The 15573-nt window shown below is 22.1% G+C and overlaps 1 protein-coding gene across 1 annotated transcript; it reads right to left on the reverse strand.

Annotated features, from left to right (window-relative positions):
* Positions 1-344: 344 nt before the first annotated feature.
* Positions 345-1549, reverse strand: LOC121130854 (uncharacterized). The gene is given in 2 exon segments (XM_040726510.2): positions 345-557; positions 560-1549. Coding segments are annotated over 2 exon segments (1203 nt in total).
* Positions 1550-15573: the final 14024 nt, after the last annotated feature.

Below are 15573 nucleotides of genomic sequence, written 5' to 3' on the forward strand. Positions count from 1 at the left end.
GGTTGAATTGATAATGTTAGAGGTATAATGTTAGAAGGAATAGTTCTTGGAACTTTAGCATATGAAAATTTAATTGGTTCTGATGATAATTCTCTTTGATTTAGAAATTTATAAAACTCATTTTTGTTATGCATAAAATTTTAATTAAAAATAGAAAAAATAAAATAAAAAAATATTATTAAAAAAATAAACATTACTAATATTACTAATAACTATTTTAATAAAAAAATAAACATTAATAATATTTACTAATATTTAAAAAGTATTTTAAGAAATATTATTAAAAATAAGTTGTTATTATTACTATAAAAAATTTTAATAAGAAAGTTAATTTTCTAAATTTCTTATTTTACTGATTGAATATTTTTTGATTTAAACTTTTTCATAACCTTAGAAACTGCATTCTCAAAATCATTCATTACAACGTAAGACCTATTTTCTCTAATAGCATTCATTCCTGCTTCTGTACAAATACCTTTTATATCTGCACCTGAAGAATCTTTCATTAGTTTACAAATTTTTTTAATATCAACATTTCTTCCACAGTTCATTTTTTTTTTGAATGTATCGTAAAAATTTTCTCTATGCTTTTTGGCGAAGGATTTGGTAATTCGATCTTTCTGTCCAGTCTTCCCGGTCTTAGAAGAGCAGGATCAAGAATGTCAATTCTATTTGTGGCCATAATAACCTTAACATTCAAATTTTCAGTAAACCCGTCCAATTGACTTAAAAGTTCGAGCATTGTTCTCTGAACTTCATTCTCACCTCCTGCAGATTCAGTTCTAACTGCTCCTATCGCATCAACCTCATCTATAAATACAACACATGGAGCTGTTCTTCTTGCAACAGAGAATATTTCTCTAATGAGTCTGCTTCCTTCTCCGATGTATTTTTGGACTAATTCACTGCCAGAAACCTTTAGAAATTTACAACCCGATTGGCTCGCAACAGCTTTTGCCAGTAAAGTTTTTCCGGTTCCTGGAGGACCGTATAGTAGAACTCCCTTTGGTGGTTTAATTCCAAGAGTTTCGAACAGTTCAGGTCTTCTAAGGGGAAGTTCTATAACTTCTCTGATTTCCTTTATCTGCTCCTCCAATCCTCCGACTTCAGAATAGGAAACGTTTATATTTTCTACTACCATCAAAGAAACCATTGGATCAATATCCTGAGGAAGTAATTTATGAGCAGAATAAGTGTCATTTCTGAGAGCAAGTCTGTCCCCCTTTTTTAGATTACTAATAGAAATGGTATTTGGAGTTAATTGAGTCTTTCTCGATAAAATATTTTTAGATTTCTTTTTGTTTTCCAAATTTATTACGATTTTTCCGTGTCTCTGCTCCTCAACGAGAAGAGAATTCTTTCCCATGCTTTTAATAAAAGTTCCAATGGTGGAGGGTGATTCGTTAATTGCAGGAATTTCTTCTTCTAATTTGCTTATTTTTGTAGTTAATTCTACCAAAAGTTGCTGTTGTTTTTTGAGAATTGGTTGAAGACTTTCAAGTCTTTTTTTTGTAAGGGAAGTTTTATCTGCGTAGTAGTTGAAAAGCATAAAATGTTTTAAAATATTTAAATAAAAAAATAAAAAAATAAAAAAATAAAAAGTTATTAGAAAAGTAAAATTTATTAGAAAAGTTATTTAGAAAAAAATGTTTTTTTTTTATTTTATTTTTTAATTAATTCATAAAAAGGCATATAACCTTCATAATTTTCATTAACAGAAAAAACAACCTTATAATTTCTATTGGAATATAAAATATTAGCACATTTCTCTAAAACATCACTTTTTGCAGTTCTTAGTTTGTTTTCCTTAAAATAAATTTTAAGCCTTTCAAATTTTTCAGAGTCGAGTATTTTTTTAATAATTCTGAAAATTTGTAATTTGATCGATGAAACTTTTATTTTGATAACTTTAGGTTCATTATTTTTTATCTGTGAATTGAAAGAAATTATTGGTCTTCTGGTCGAATTTCTAACCATAAAAATTTTATTTTTGAAATTCTAAACAGTTTTTTAATTATTTTAAAATTTTAAAATCTATAACTATAGAATTTATAATTTAAATTAAAAAAAAATAAAAAAATTTAAATATAATTAAAAAAATAAAAAAATTTAAATATAATTAAAAAAATAAATAAAATTTAAAAAAAAATAAAAATTTAAATATAATTAAAAAATTTAAAAATAATTAAAAAATTTAAATATAATTTAAAAAATTTAAAAAAATATTTTTATTTATTAAAAGGTGAAATTCTTATTCTAATCTTTGAAAATATAAATTTATAGTAAAGAACAAAAAGTCCAAATAAAGTAAAGTTTGAATAATTCCAGCTAAAAGATTAGAAAATAAAAATGGAATATCTGCAAAATACCTAGAAATCCAGGATAGTACATAAAATAATCTATATGCCCCTAGACATAAGATATATTGTGAAGTAAGTATTTCAGCTTCTCCAGTTGTTTGTAAAAGAACGAGCTGTGGGAGAATTGCAACAGCCTCTAAATTAATTGAGAATGCATAAAAAAATTCAAAAATATTTAAAAATAGTGAATTTCTTTGTTCTTTTGAAAATATTGCAAGAATAAAAGAAGGAATTACCAAATATTTAATTTTAAATTTATCCAAATTAGAATTATAAGAATAGTAATATTTATATCTCATTAGAAATAAAATTAATATTTGAAAGAAAATAAAAAATATTTTAAAAATTGTATTATAAAGAGAAATTCCAAATTTAAAATTAAGAAAAATAATATCTAAATATCTTGCTAAAAATATTATTAAATATAAAAATTGAGTCTTCATTGATAATCCACTGCATGATTTAGTATCTTTTATCTTTTTAAATAATACTATTTTTGAATAAAGATGAGTAAAATCTGCAAGATATCTTGTAAGCTTAGAAAAGAATGCTAGCATAATTTTTTAATTTAAAAATTTTTAAAAATTAAAATAAAAAAAAATATTAAAAAATTTATAAAATATTAAATAAAAAAATATAAATCTAAACAAGTAAGTTTTGATTAAATAATAAATTTTTAAATAACTCTAAATTTTAATAATAATCCAAAATTTTTAAATAATATTTTTATAGAAAATACTCATACTATCCCGAATATCAAAAAAAGTTTTTATAATTTTTTAATAGCTTTTTATAGTTTTTTATAATTTTTTAATAGTTTTTTAATAGTTTTTTATAATTTTCTGTAGTTTTTAAAAATTTTTTATTTTTTTATATCTAAAAATTTTTATGGATATGACCCCTGAAGTAAAAGATCAATGCCAAATTTTACTTGATAAACTAAAAACAAATAAAAATGGTGAACCTTTTTTAGCTCCCGTAGATTATATAGCATTAAAAATACCAGACTATCCGGAGAAAATAAAAATCCGATGGATATTTCAACAGCAGAAAATAAACTGAAAAGCGATGAATATAAATCGTTAGACGAATTTAAAGACGACATTCTTCTTATTTTTAGCAATTGTCAGGAGTACAATCCTTCTAAATCGATCATATGGAAAATGTCTGGAGAATTGAAAAGATATTTTTTGAATAATTTTAAAAAGGTAGAAGAAAAATTTTTAGCATCATCCGAGCCCATGGAAGAAAGGGAAGAATCTTTAAGCCTTATTTTAGAATTGTCATCTAAAAAGTACAGCTCAAAGAATTGGCCCTTCCTGCAACCAGTTGATATAAAAGTTGTAAAAGATTATCTTACAGTAGTAAAGACTCCAATGGATTTGAGAACGATAAAGGAAAAGATTGAAAAAAATTTTTATAAAAATAAAAAGGAAGTCATCGAGGATGTTGAGCTTATTCTTAAAAATTGTTTTGCATTTAACGAAAGAGGTTCTCAAATTTACGAAATAGGAAAATCATTTGAAAGACTCTTTAATAGAATTGTTAAACATAAAAAATTGAAATCTGAAGAAATTTCAAAGAAAATCAACGACCTAAAAAATAAAATAAACAGCCTCTCAAAGGAAATTGTCTATCTTGAAGAAGAACTACAGGAATCGAGAATTGATGAGGGAAAAGAATCTGAAAAAAAAACATTTAATTTTGAGCAGAGAGCTAAAATTGCAAGTATAGTTTCTAGTCTTCAACCTTCTGATGCTTTTGCCGTTGCTAAGATTATTAATGAGCATGATCCTGATTTTGATATTTATGGTAAGGAGGTTGTTGAAATTGACTTTAAACTTTTAAGAGATAATATTTTAGATGATATTATTGATTCCTTGAAAAATTTTGAGGTTGTAGACAAGAATTTAGATTTTGTTAATTAAAATTTTTAATTAAATAAATATTTTAATATTAAATTTTATTTTTTATATTTTTTTTTTTATTTTTAATTTTTTATATATTTTTAATTTTTTATATATTTTTAATTTTTTAAATATTTTTAATTTTTTTATAAATATTTTATTTTTAATTTTTTTATAAATATTTATGAGACCACCCACATGTAGGAATTTTTTAAGTGGAAATTGTAAATTTGGACCAAGGTGTAGATTTTACCATCCTGATGAATCTAATAATAAACCTCAACAAGAAGGATATGATAATTATTACAAAAATCCTCGTCAAAATTATAATAATTCTGAATATCATAGAAAAAGGAATGATGATATTTATAATCAAAATAATTCTAATAATAATTATAGTAATTATAATAATAGTTCAAATAATCCAAATAATAATTATAATAATAATACAAATAATAGGGGAACTGAAGGAAGTTTTGGTAACTTCGATAGAAATGAGAGAAGTACAAATAATTTTTACAATAAAAGGGAACATCAAAATTTTCAAAACAAATATCGATCCAATGATTATTATACTAATAATAGTAGTAATAGTAATTATATTAATAATAATAGTAATTTTAATAAAAATCAAGAAAATGAGAATAACGTAATTGCATATCCAAATTATCCTTTTACAAATTTTACATTCGTAGATTCTCCTTTAATAGAAGCCTCTCTTGAAGAGTTGAGATATAAAAATTTATGTGATCCTAAAAGTTTTGATATTTCTTATAAAAAAGGAGTACAGCACAATGTTAATGTTTTAAAGGAGACTTTTTATAAACTGCCGAGGTATTTTGTTTTAAAAAATTTTGAAGGAAAAGTTATTGACAAAAGAATGCCGTGGTTTTTATTTTCAAAAAGAGAATTGGAAAAGAAGAATGTGAAGAGTTTAGGTTTTGAATCTGTTGAAGGAGTTAATAATAATAATGATTATAATTCTAATATGGATAATCAAAGAAGAGGAGGTCAGGGATTTAAAAATAATAATTTTAATAATAGTAATACTACTAATAATTTAAATAGTAATAATAATTTGAATTTAAAAGATGATTTGAATTATGATAATTCGTTTAATGATAACAAATTTAAATCCTTGGAATTTGATGATGTTGATAATATTCCTAAGTTTGAATTAGGAAATATTCCTTATGATATTAATAAAAGGAAATGAATTTAAAAAAATAAAATTATGAATTAAAAATTTATAATATGCACATGAAATAGTGAGATTTTTTTATGTAATTTTAGAATATAAAACAAAATAGAAAATTTTTAAAAAAATTATTATTTTTTTTTTTTAATATTTTTTTTTAATAATTTTAATTTTTTTGATTAAATTTTTATATTTTTTTTTAAATAGTTTTAAAAATTTTTTATTTATTAAGTTTTAATTATTAATTTTATTTATTAAGTTTTAAAATTTTAATTATTAGGTTTTATAATTATTAATTTTTTAATTAATTATTAGGTTTTAAAATTTTCCTATAATAATTAAGGTAAATTAGAAATTATAAATAAAAAAATAATTACAACTATAAATTCAACTAAATTTAAATATTCCAAACATAATAAACCAAAAACATCTGAAATACTATTAGAACCTACCAATGAAAAATAAATTAGAAAATACTCATAATAATAATTATTACTTTTATTATAAAAATTATTATAGTTTTTATTTTCTAATTTAATAATTTTTTTAAAACTTAAAAGTTCAAATATTAATAATTTCAAAACTATATAAAAATTAATGAATATAATTAAAATACTAATATTTTCACTGATGAAATAAAATTTAGAATCATCATTATTTTTATTATTAATAAAAACATATTCTGATTTCATAAGATTGGCATTAGGATTAAAAAAATTAGCTAATAATTCTTTTAACATTTCAAATTTTGATATTTTTTTATAATAATTAGATATTTGAGGATATTTATCCAAAAAGGGTCTGTAATTAGTATTTTTTTCAATACAAAATAGTTGATGCTCTAAAACTCCATAAACACTAAAACTAAAAGATCCATCTTTCATTTGTGTTAAAAACAATCCGTTTTTATTTTTTAATCTAAAATATGTTTCTTTTGCTTTTATATATTTAGAATCTGAATTAGAAGAATCTTGATTAGAAGAATTATTACTATTACTATTGTTAATTACAACAGTAAATTCAATTTTAGGAATGGTTTTTTTAAAATATTTAAAATATGCCTCAAAAAACTTTTGGTCTTTTTTTTTTGTATCGTTCGTTTTTTCATGTGTAAGAGATTTATTACCGTAAGATAATTTTATGTTATCATCATTTTTTATTAACAACTCTTCTGTAGCCTTTCTATAAAAATCTTCATATACAAATTTATGAAGTTTTGTTATTTTAAATTCCATGGGTGGATAGTTTCTATTAGTTGAAGTTTTATTCAAATGATTTTTTTTTTCTTCGTTATTATTTTTATTATTAGCATTATTAGAATCGTTATTATTAGCATCATCATTATTAGCAGAAGAAGAGGAGGAGGAAGATTCAGATTTTTCTTCTGGTAATAAATGAAGATAACCAAATTTACCTTTTAAAGTAACTTCTGACAGGTCAAGAACATATGAATTGCAGGTTATTCCAACTGGAAAATTAAGAGAATGCTGAAATTCATTAGATAAATGTGAAGATTCTGATGAAAAATTTAAAAATGTTTGCAGGTAAAAAGAAAATACAAACAAAGCAGGAACGAAGAAAATTGAACATGTTATCAAAATAAAATCCTTTAAATTTTTTCTAAAAGAATATTTAACAGCATCTATAAACCATTTGTAATAAAAAATTATGTAAATTACAAAAACAAGTTTTAAAGATATTGTCAATGCAAATACGAGATTCAATAAAAAATATACAACAATAAAATTTCTATTTGAAAAATAAAATAAAAAATATAAAAAAGGAAAAGTGAAGAGTTGAATTATCTTTTCAGTATTTAATATTTCGTTTATATTATTTTTTTTGTTATATATTAGATATTTTAAAACTAATGAAATTAAAATAGAAATTTTGATTAGAATATTATATTTCCTATTTTTTAGAAAAAATGTTAATAAAATTACAAACATTGTAGTAATTATAATAACGTAATTAACTTTAAATAACTTTAGTAATTGGTAGAATAATGGTTTTGTAGTTATAAAAAAGAAGTTTGAATTTATTCTATTGGTTATTTCGTTTATCATATTAAAATTTTTAATTTATAACAAAAAATTTTTTTTTATTTTTATTAAATTTTAGTTATTTTATTATTTTATATTATTTTTAATATTTTTAATAATTTTTTTTTAATTATATATAAAAATGTTAAGTATAATTAAAAATGTAAGTAATATTATAGACTTTACAAATTTAAACACTCTATTTAATGGTTTAATTGGTAAAATTATTTATAAACACGAATATCCGAGAATTAAAAAAATAAATAAAACACAAATATCAAATTTAAAAAATTTTTTAGAATCTATAGAAAATCCGTTATTCACTTTTGATTCATTAAATTCTGAATTTTCAAGTATATTTATCAAAGAATCTAATATAAAAGGAGTTAATTTTTCACTTATAAAAACAATAGGCTCAAATCTTAGATTGTGCAGCTATTATTCAAATTTTTATACAAATTCTATAATTTTTTCAACTGAAAATTTTCTTTTAAATCTCTCCAAATCTGAAAATATGGTGCAGTCACAAATTTATCTAAATTTTAGAAACATTTCAGTTAAAAATTCTCTTTCATATTCTCCAAACAATTTATTTATCCAATCTGAATGTGACTTTTACACTAAATATGTTAATCTTAACTATAAAGTTATACAACCTGTTGATTATAAAAAAATAAATGTACTTAACTCACTCTTTAAATATAAAAATATTCACTTAGGATTAGAGTCTATATATGCAGATGGTTTGTTTTACAAAATAGTTCTAAGACAAGATTTTAAAAATTTGATTTATTTTTTTTCATTCAATTTTAGATCTCTACTTTTTAACTTTACCAAAAAATTATTTAACTTTTCTTTAAATGGTAGTATAGAAATTACAGACGAAAAGAAACTAGAAACTATTTTTAATTTTATGTATAAAAATGAATTAGGATGCGTCAAAACAGAAATTTTAGGTTTTAAAAAATTATCATTCAATTTTAAAAATAAGTTATTGGAATGTTTGTCTTTAGAAATATCAGTAGATAAATATTTTGAAGCAGATAATTATGAATTGGGTTTTATGTGTGAATTGGACTTTTAATAATTATTTTTTTAAAAAAATTAGGAAAAAATGTTAAAAAAATTAAAAAAAAATTAGAAAAAAATTTTAATTTATGAAACAAATAGAAAATGATGATTTTAAAAATATTGAGCAGTTATCATCTGATGAAAGTGATTCACTTTCTGTAAAAAAAGAAACAATACGCAATAAAACAAATGCAGAAGAACTTTTTAATGAAATTTTTGATGAAGACAATAGTGATAAAAAAAATTTTGATATTATTAATAATGATAACAGTGAATCTGTTGCTTGGGTTGACTCTGAATCAGACTCAGATTCAATTGTAGAGGTATTTAAAATGCCAGAAAAACAAAAGAAGATGAAAATTACATTCAAAGATAAAACAAAGTTAGTAAGAAAAGGAAAAATATTTGAAACAAATAATAATATTAAAAAATTATTTATTGAAAGTGATAATGTAATTTTAGCACAAACAATTAATGAATTTCACAATGATAAATTGTGTAAAGTGCCTTTTAATATTAAAGATTCAACTTTTTTCGAAAATAAATTTTATTTCTTAAGAAAAAATAGTAAAAAAATATTTTTGATGAGTAAAAATAAAATAACAGAAATTTTTAAAAAATCAGACGAAAAAATGTTAAATAAAATAAAAATAATAACTTTAAAAAAAAAATAATTATTTTATTGTGCTTGGGGAGTATTTACAAATATTTGATTTTAAAAATTTTCTTTTAAAAGCTGAAATTAAAACATTGAAAATTAAAGATTTTTGTATAAATGAAGAAAATAAAATTTTAATACTCACTAAAGAAGGTTTAATTTATAAAATAACATTTGATGATACAAATCTTAATAATTATAAACTAAAATTATTAATTAATAGAAATTATGAAGCTAAAGAAATTTATAGCATTGATGATTTTATTTTTGTGGGAACAGAGAATAGTTTAGAAATTTATAAGAATAATAAATTGGTAAAGAGATCTAATTTAGAATCAAAATATAAAAACTGTCCTATAAAATTTAATTTTTGTTTATTTGAAAATTTTTTATGTTTTACTTTCAAAGGTTTAGTTAAAATTTTTGACATGAGAACTTTAAAATTTTTTGATACATTTAAAGAAATAAAAGGAAGTTGTATTACGATAAAAAACAATGCTATTTTTGTTGGATATAGAAATAGTGTTTTTAAATATATATTTAATTAAAAATATTTATAAATTTTAAATTTAAATTGCTTTTAACATTTTTTAAAACTCTTTTTAAAACTCTTCTAATAATTCTGTTGTAATAATTACTTTATTTTTTTTTTTTTATAAGTTTATTATACCATATCCAATAAAATATATTATTACTTAAGTATTAAATATTTAGTATTCCATAATAAATAATAATATTTTATATAACATAATCAAATGTTAAACTTTGATCAAATAAAACTTTATATATTCATTTTGTATAATTTTAGAAGTTAAAAAAATTCTTGATTTAATTAACCATCCAAGAATACATTCAATAATTTTATTTTCAGAGCTGTAATGAATAATAAACTAATTTATTTATTAAATATGGTAAATCTTTTTTAAGTAATTTTTAAGTAATTTTTAAAATAATTTTTATGTTTTAATTATTATCTCTACCATATAAGAAATCTAAAAAAAAATTTTTTTATTTTTAATTTTTATTTGATTTTGGTCTTGGGTTATAAAATCATTTACACTTTTAAGTATTTGTGCACATAAATAAATCTACAAATTGAATTCTAAAATCTAAATTTATATAATTTTCTTTTGTATTCTTCTATTCTAATATTCTATTCTTTTATAACATTTTTAAATAAATAAAAAAAAATAATAACAGCACATCAATGATTTTAATTCTTAACAATTTTTCGTGTAATAATTATTAAATTACTAAATTATTAAATTACTAAATTAAAATATAAAAATATTATTAAAATAATTTTTTTATAAAATTTAATTATTTATAAAATGTTTTAAAAAAAAGGAGCTTCCTTTTTTTATTTTATTTTTATCTTAATAAAATTTTTAGATAATTTATTATGTTGTCATTCAAAGATATAGACTGGAGCATAAATGGAAGGAAAATACTCAATTCACTTTCTGCAAATATAAGAAAAGGAAAAATGACTGCAATTATGGGAGGTTCTGGGCTGGAAAGACAAGTTTATTTAAAATAATAAGTGGAAGAACTTCTACAAAATATGGAGGTACTGTTCTTTTAAATAACAAAATAGTTAATCCTTTAGAAGTTCTAAAAATTTCTGCATATGTTCATCAATTTGATATTTTACCAATTTACGAAACTGTGGGCGAATATCTAAATTTAGTTTCTAAACTCAAAAAAGGAAATGTAATCATGGTTGATAGAGTATTAAATGATATGGGACTAGATGAAATTAAAAATTACAAAATTGGTGACATAAATAACGGAATATCGGGAGGAAAAAGAAAAAGACTTTCTATTGCAAAAGAACTTGTTTCAAATCCAGAAATAATATTTTTAGATGAGCCAACAAGTGGTCTAGATGTTCTAAGTGCCTTTAAAGTTATAAATAATATTAAAAGACTTAAAAAAACATCAATAATTACAATTCATCAACCTAATGCAGACACTTTTTTTCTTTTTGATCATTTAATTGTCCTAAAAGATGGAAATATTTTTTATGATGGTCCTATTAATGAATTTGTCAATTATATTAAAAATTTTGGTTTTATTTGCCCAACATATACAAATCCTGCAGATTTCCTTTTTACAACGGTTATTCCTTCTATAAAAATTCAAGATAGTAAAATAATTAAAGGTAAAGAAAAAAATCTTTATGATTTGGAGGAATCAGATTCCACGGATGAAGATTTATTAAATGTCTCTGAATATGACATTAAAAATTATTACAAAAAATCTTATCTAAATATTAATGATACTTATCAAGGCCCCAATAATAATGAACAACTAAAATCTAATGATGATAATACCATAAAAAATGTAGAATTTGAGTTATCTGTTATAAATACGTCATTTCTTAATTTTAGAGTTAATTTCTTTTTGGAGACATTTATTTTATTCAAAAGACACATTAAAAATATTTATAGAGATAAATTGTTAGGACTACTGAAAATAATTGATGCCATAGTTTTTGCTCTTTCTATAGGTCTACTCTTTTACAATATTCCTGGAAAGCCAATAGAATCGCAATCACAAAATATTTCCGGATTCATGTATAATCTTTTAGTTAACGTTGTATGGACATCATTGATGGGGTGCATAAATTTTTACTTCTCAGAATTTGAATTAATAATTAGAGAATATAGATCTAGATGTTATAGATTATCATCATATTATATTTCCAAGTTAATTGTGTCAGTAATGTTTTTTTTCAATTCAACCTATCATTTCAGTTCCTATATTCTATTTCTTAGCAGGAATAAGTTATTCATCTAAGCAATTTTTAATTTTTTCATTGGCCATTTTTTCGGGGTGTATTATTTCCTTAAATTTAGGAATTTTTGCGTGTTGTTTTTTTGAATCTGCAAATATTTCATTGATTTTATTGCCAACGTGTGTTCTTCCTTTGTTCAGTGCGTCAGGTTTTGTCTCAAATCCAAAAACTGTTAATATTATATTTAGAATTCTTCAGTATGTATCTGTTACAAGATATTGTCTAAATATCTTAATTAAAAATCATTTTAGAAATATTGAAAAGACGGCTAATCCGATAATAGACAATATTCTTAGCTCCTTTTTAATATTAAGACTTCATTTATTCTGTTAATTCTTATGTTTTTTGTTATTTGTGTTTTATCGTTTTTTGCACTAAAATATAAATTTAGTAAAAAATTTTAGAAGAACTCAATTTTTTTAATAAACAAACAAATTTTAGAAATCTCTCAATTTTTAATAAAATAAGCAAATTTTAATTAAAAATTTTTTAGAAATCTATTTAAAAATAAAAATTCTTATTTTTTAATTAAGTTTTTTGCATAAAATTTTATCTCTTTAATTTTTTTTTTGATAAAAATGGAATTAGAGCAAAAAGAAATTGAAAGATTTATTGCAAATATACGAGTTTTGTGTGCTGAATCTGTTGAAAAGGCTAATAGTGGACATGTAGGATCGGCAATGGGATTAACACCATTTATCTTTAATTTATTCTCCAAAAAGTTTAACTACAACCCTAATAATCCTAAAGATACCATAAGGGATATTTTTTTTATGTCTAATGCTCATTGCTGTATGATTCATTATGTTATGAACTATTTGATAGGCTACCTAAATATTGAGGATCTTAAACAATTCAGGCAATACAAAAGTAGGACACCTGGACATCCTGAAAAGAATGATTATGGAATTCAAATAACTTCGGAACCATTGGGACAGGGAGTGTGTGAGGCATTGGGAATGGCAATTGCATACAAAAAATTGGGAAGAGAAGGAACCATTTTTTGTATATTTGGAGACGGATGCTACCAAGAAGGTATGAGTCAAGAAGCATTCAGTCTAGCATCTCATCTTGTTCTGAACAACCTTGTTTACATCTACGATTATAATAAGATGACAATAGATGGAAGCACAAAACTTAGTATGACGGAAATTCCCAGGAAAAGATTCGAAGCTTTGAATTTCGATGTAATTGAACTTAATGGTGACGTATATGACGGTAATTGGTATAAACACTTAGAACAGGGGGATAAACCAAAAATTATTATTCTTAACACAACAATAGGTAAAGGATGTATTTATGAAGGTCAAAATAGGACTCATGGTCTACCTCTTGGAAAAGATGTAATAAAAAAAATGAGAAAGGATGCAAATCTTCCAGAAGAGAGTTTTTCTGTTATTCCTGAATTACTTGATTACTTTAAAAATTTACCAAAATTGGAAGGTGCAGGTGAGAGTGATAAAAAATTTACTCCAAAAGAAACCGAATTTATAATCAACAAATACAAAGATATGCCAACAAGAGTTCACTTTAAAGATGCCCTGAACGAGATATTTGTTGATGATATAATTTCTGGGTCTGCAGATTTAACACCAAGTATAGGTGCAAGAGCAAACTGGATTCAAACTTTTGACTGTAATAACAGAAGTGGAAATTATATTCATTTTGGTGTCAGAGAACATGCAGCTGTTGCTTCTATGAACGGAATGTCGGGATTTGGATTCAAAACAATTTTTGGAACATTTCTTAATTTTGTTACGTACTGCTATCCTGCAATAAGACTTGCTTGTTTAGATAACAACCCCTCAGTTTTTGTTTTTACTCATGATTCTATCTTTGTAGCAGAAGACGGCCCAACCCACCAGCCTATTGAAGCATTGGCGTTATTAAGAGCAACTGTTAATATGACTGTCATAAGGCCTTCCTGTGGTCTTGAAACAAGATTTGCAGTTAAATACGCAATGACATCTATGTCTCCAGTTTCTATTGTCCTAACTAGACAAACAGTCAATGAATATGAGGGAAGTAACTATGAAATGGCGCACAGAGGAGCATATTTTGTTAAAAGTGTTGAAAAGCCTTTAGCTACAATAATTGGGACGGGATCTGAAGTATCATTAGCTGTAGATGTATCAAATTATCTTGAGAAGAAGGATATGAGAATAAACGTTGTTTCAATGTTATCACTGGAGATTTTCGAAAAACAAAGTGAAGAATACAAAAAAGACCTACTTTCAAGTAATCTAAATATTAGTTTAGAAGCAGCTACAACTTTTGGTTGGTCTAGATATGCTAACAAAAGTATCGGAGTAGATACATTTGGCATTTCGGCAAATTTGAATGATATCCGTAAACATTTCGGATTTACTGTTGAAACAGTTTCCGAAAAAGTAATTGAATTTTTAAATAAAAAAATTTGATAAATTTTTTATTTCTGTTAAAATTTTTTAAAATTTTCAATATCTTACTAAATCCAGTAATTTTTAAATTTAACTAATGAATGTTAAGAATAATTCATTGTTAAAATTTTAATGTTATATTAGATGAATTTTAATGATGTACAAAAAAAAAATTTATATGAAAAAAAAATTATTAGATAACAGGACTGAAGTAAAACACAAAAAAAATATTAGAATGCATTTTAAGCCATCAAAAAGGTTTCTCTTACATTCATACTTCTCAGAACAGAAATATCCCGATTATCTTTCAAAAAAAGAGCTCGCTAATATGCTAAATGTAAATATCAAATCAATAGATTATTGGTTCAATAATCAAAGAAGAATATTTAGAAAATATGGGAAGTTTTATAATTTATATTTAATTTCAGAGATATGTCAAATTCTTAAAAAAACAGGTTTCTAAAAACTCAATATTTTAATTTTTTCAAAATACAAAAGAAATAGTTAAAAATTTTTTTAATTACAAATAATTTGCTACATTGTTTACAGAAAACTTACATTATACATTATATATATTATATTATTTTAATACTCAAAATTTATTTTATATTCGTAATTCTAATATTATTTTAGACTATAAGAATTCAATTATTTCTTATTAAATATTTAATATTTATTTAAATTAAATTATTATTAAAGACAACAAAAGTATTCTATATTTATTTTTCAGTTTTAAATTCAAACCTGTAACTTGAATGTTTAAAAGTTTTATAAGTCCTGAAATAATATTTCTATCCTCAATTAAATTTATATCAAATTTAGTTCAAAAACAGAAAAAAACAGAAAAAAAAACAAAAAAAACAGAAAATATAAAATATAAAAAAATATAAAAAAATAACAACATATAAATATATAAATGATTAAGAAAACCCGTTAAGATAGATTATTTATTTTATAAAATACGAATATAGTAATATTATACATTCTTAAGTGAATATTATTATTTTATTTAATTTGTAAAATAATATTTTAAGGAGATATAATTGAAAAACTTGCAGAATTTAAAAAAATTTTGTTGTTTTTATTGTTTTTGTTTTATTTATTACACTAATTAATTTTTACTTTTGATTTCAATTTT

Source organism: Lepeophtheirus salmonis, unplaced genomic scaffold, assembly GCF_016086655.4.
Source record: "Lepeophtheirus salmonis unplaced genomic scaffold, UVic_Lsal_1.4 unplaced_contig_12668_pilon, whole genome shotgun sequence".
Taxonomy (NCBI): domain Eukaryota; kingdom Metazoa; phylum Arthropoda; class Copepoda; order Siphonostomatoida; family Caligidae; genus Lepeophtheirus; species Lepeophtheirus salmonis.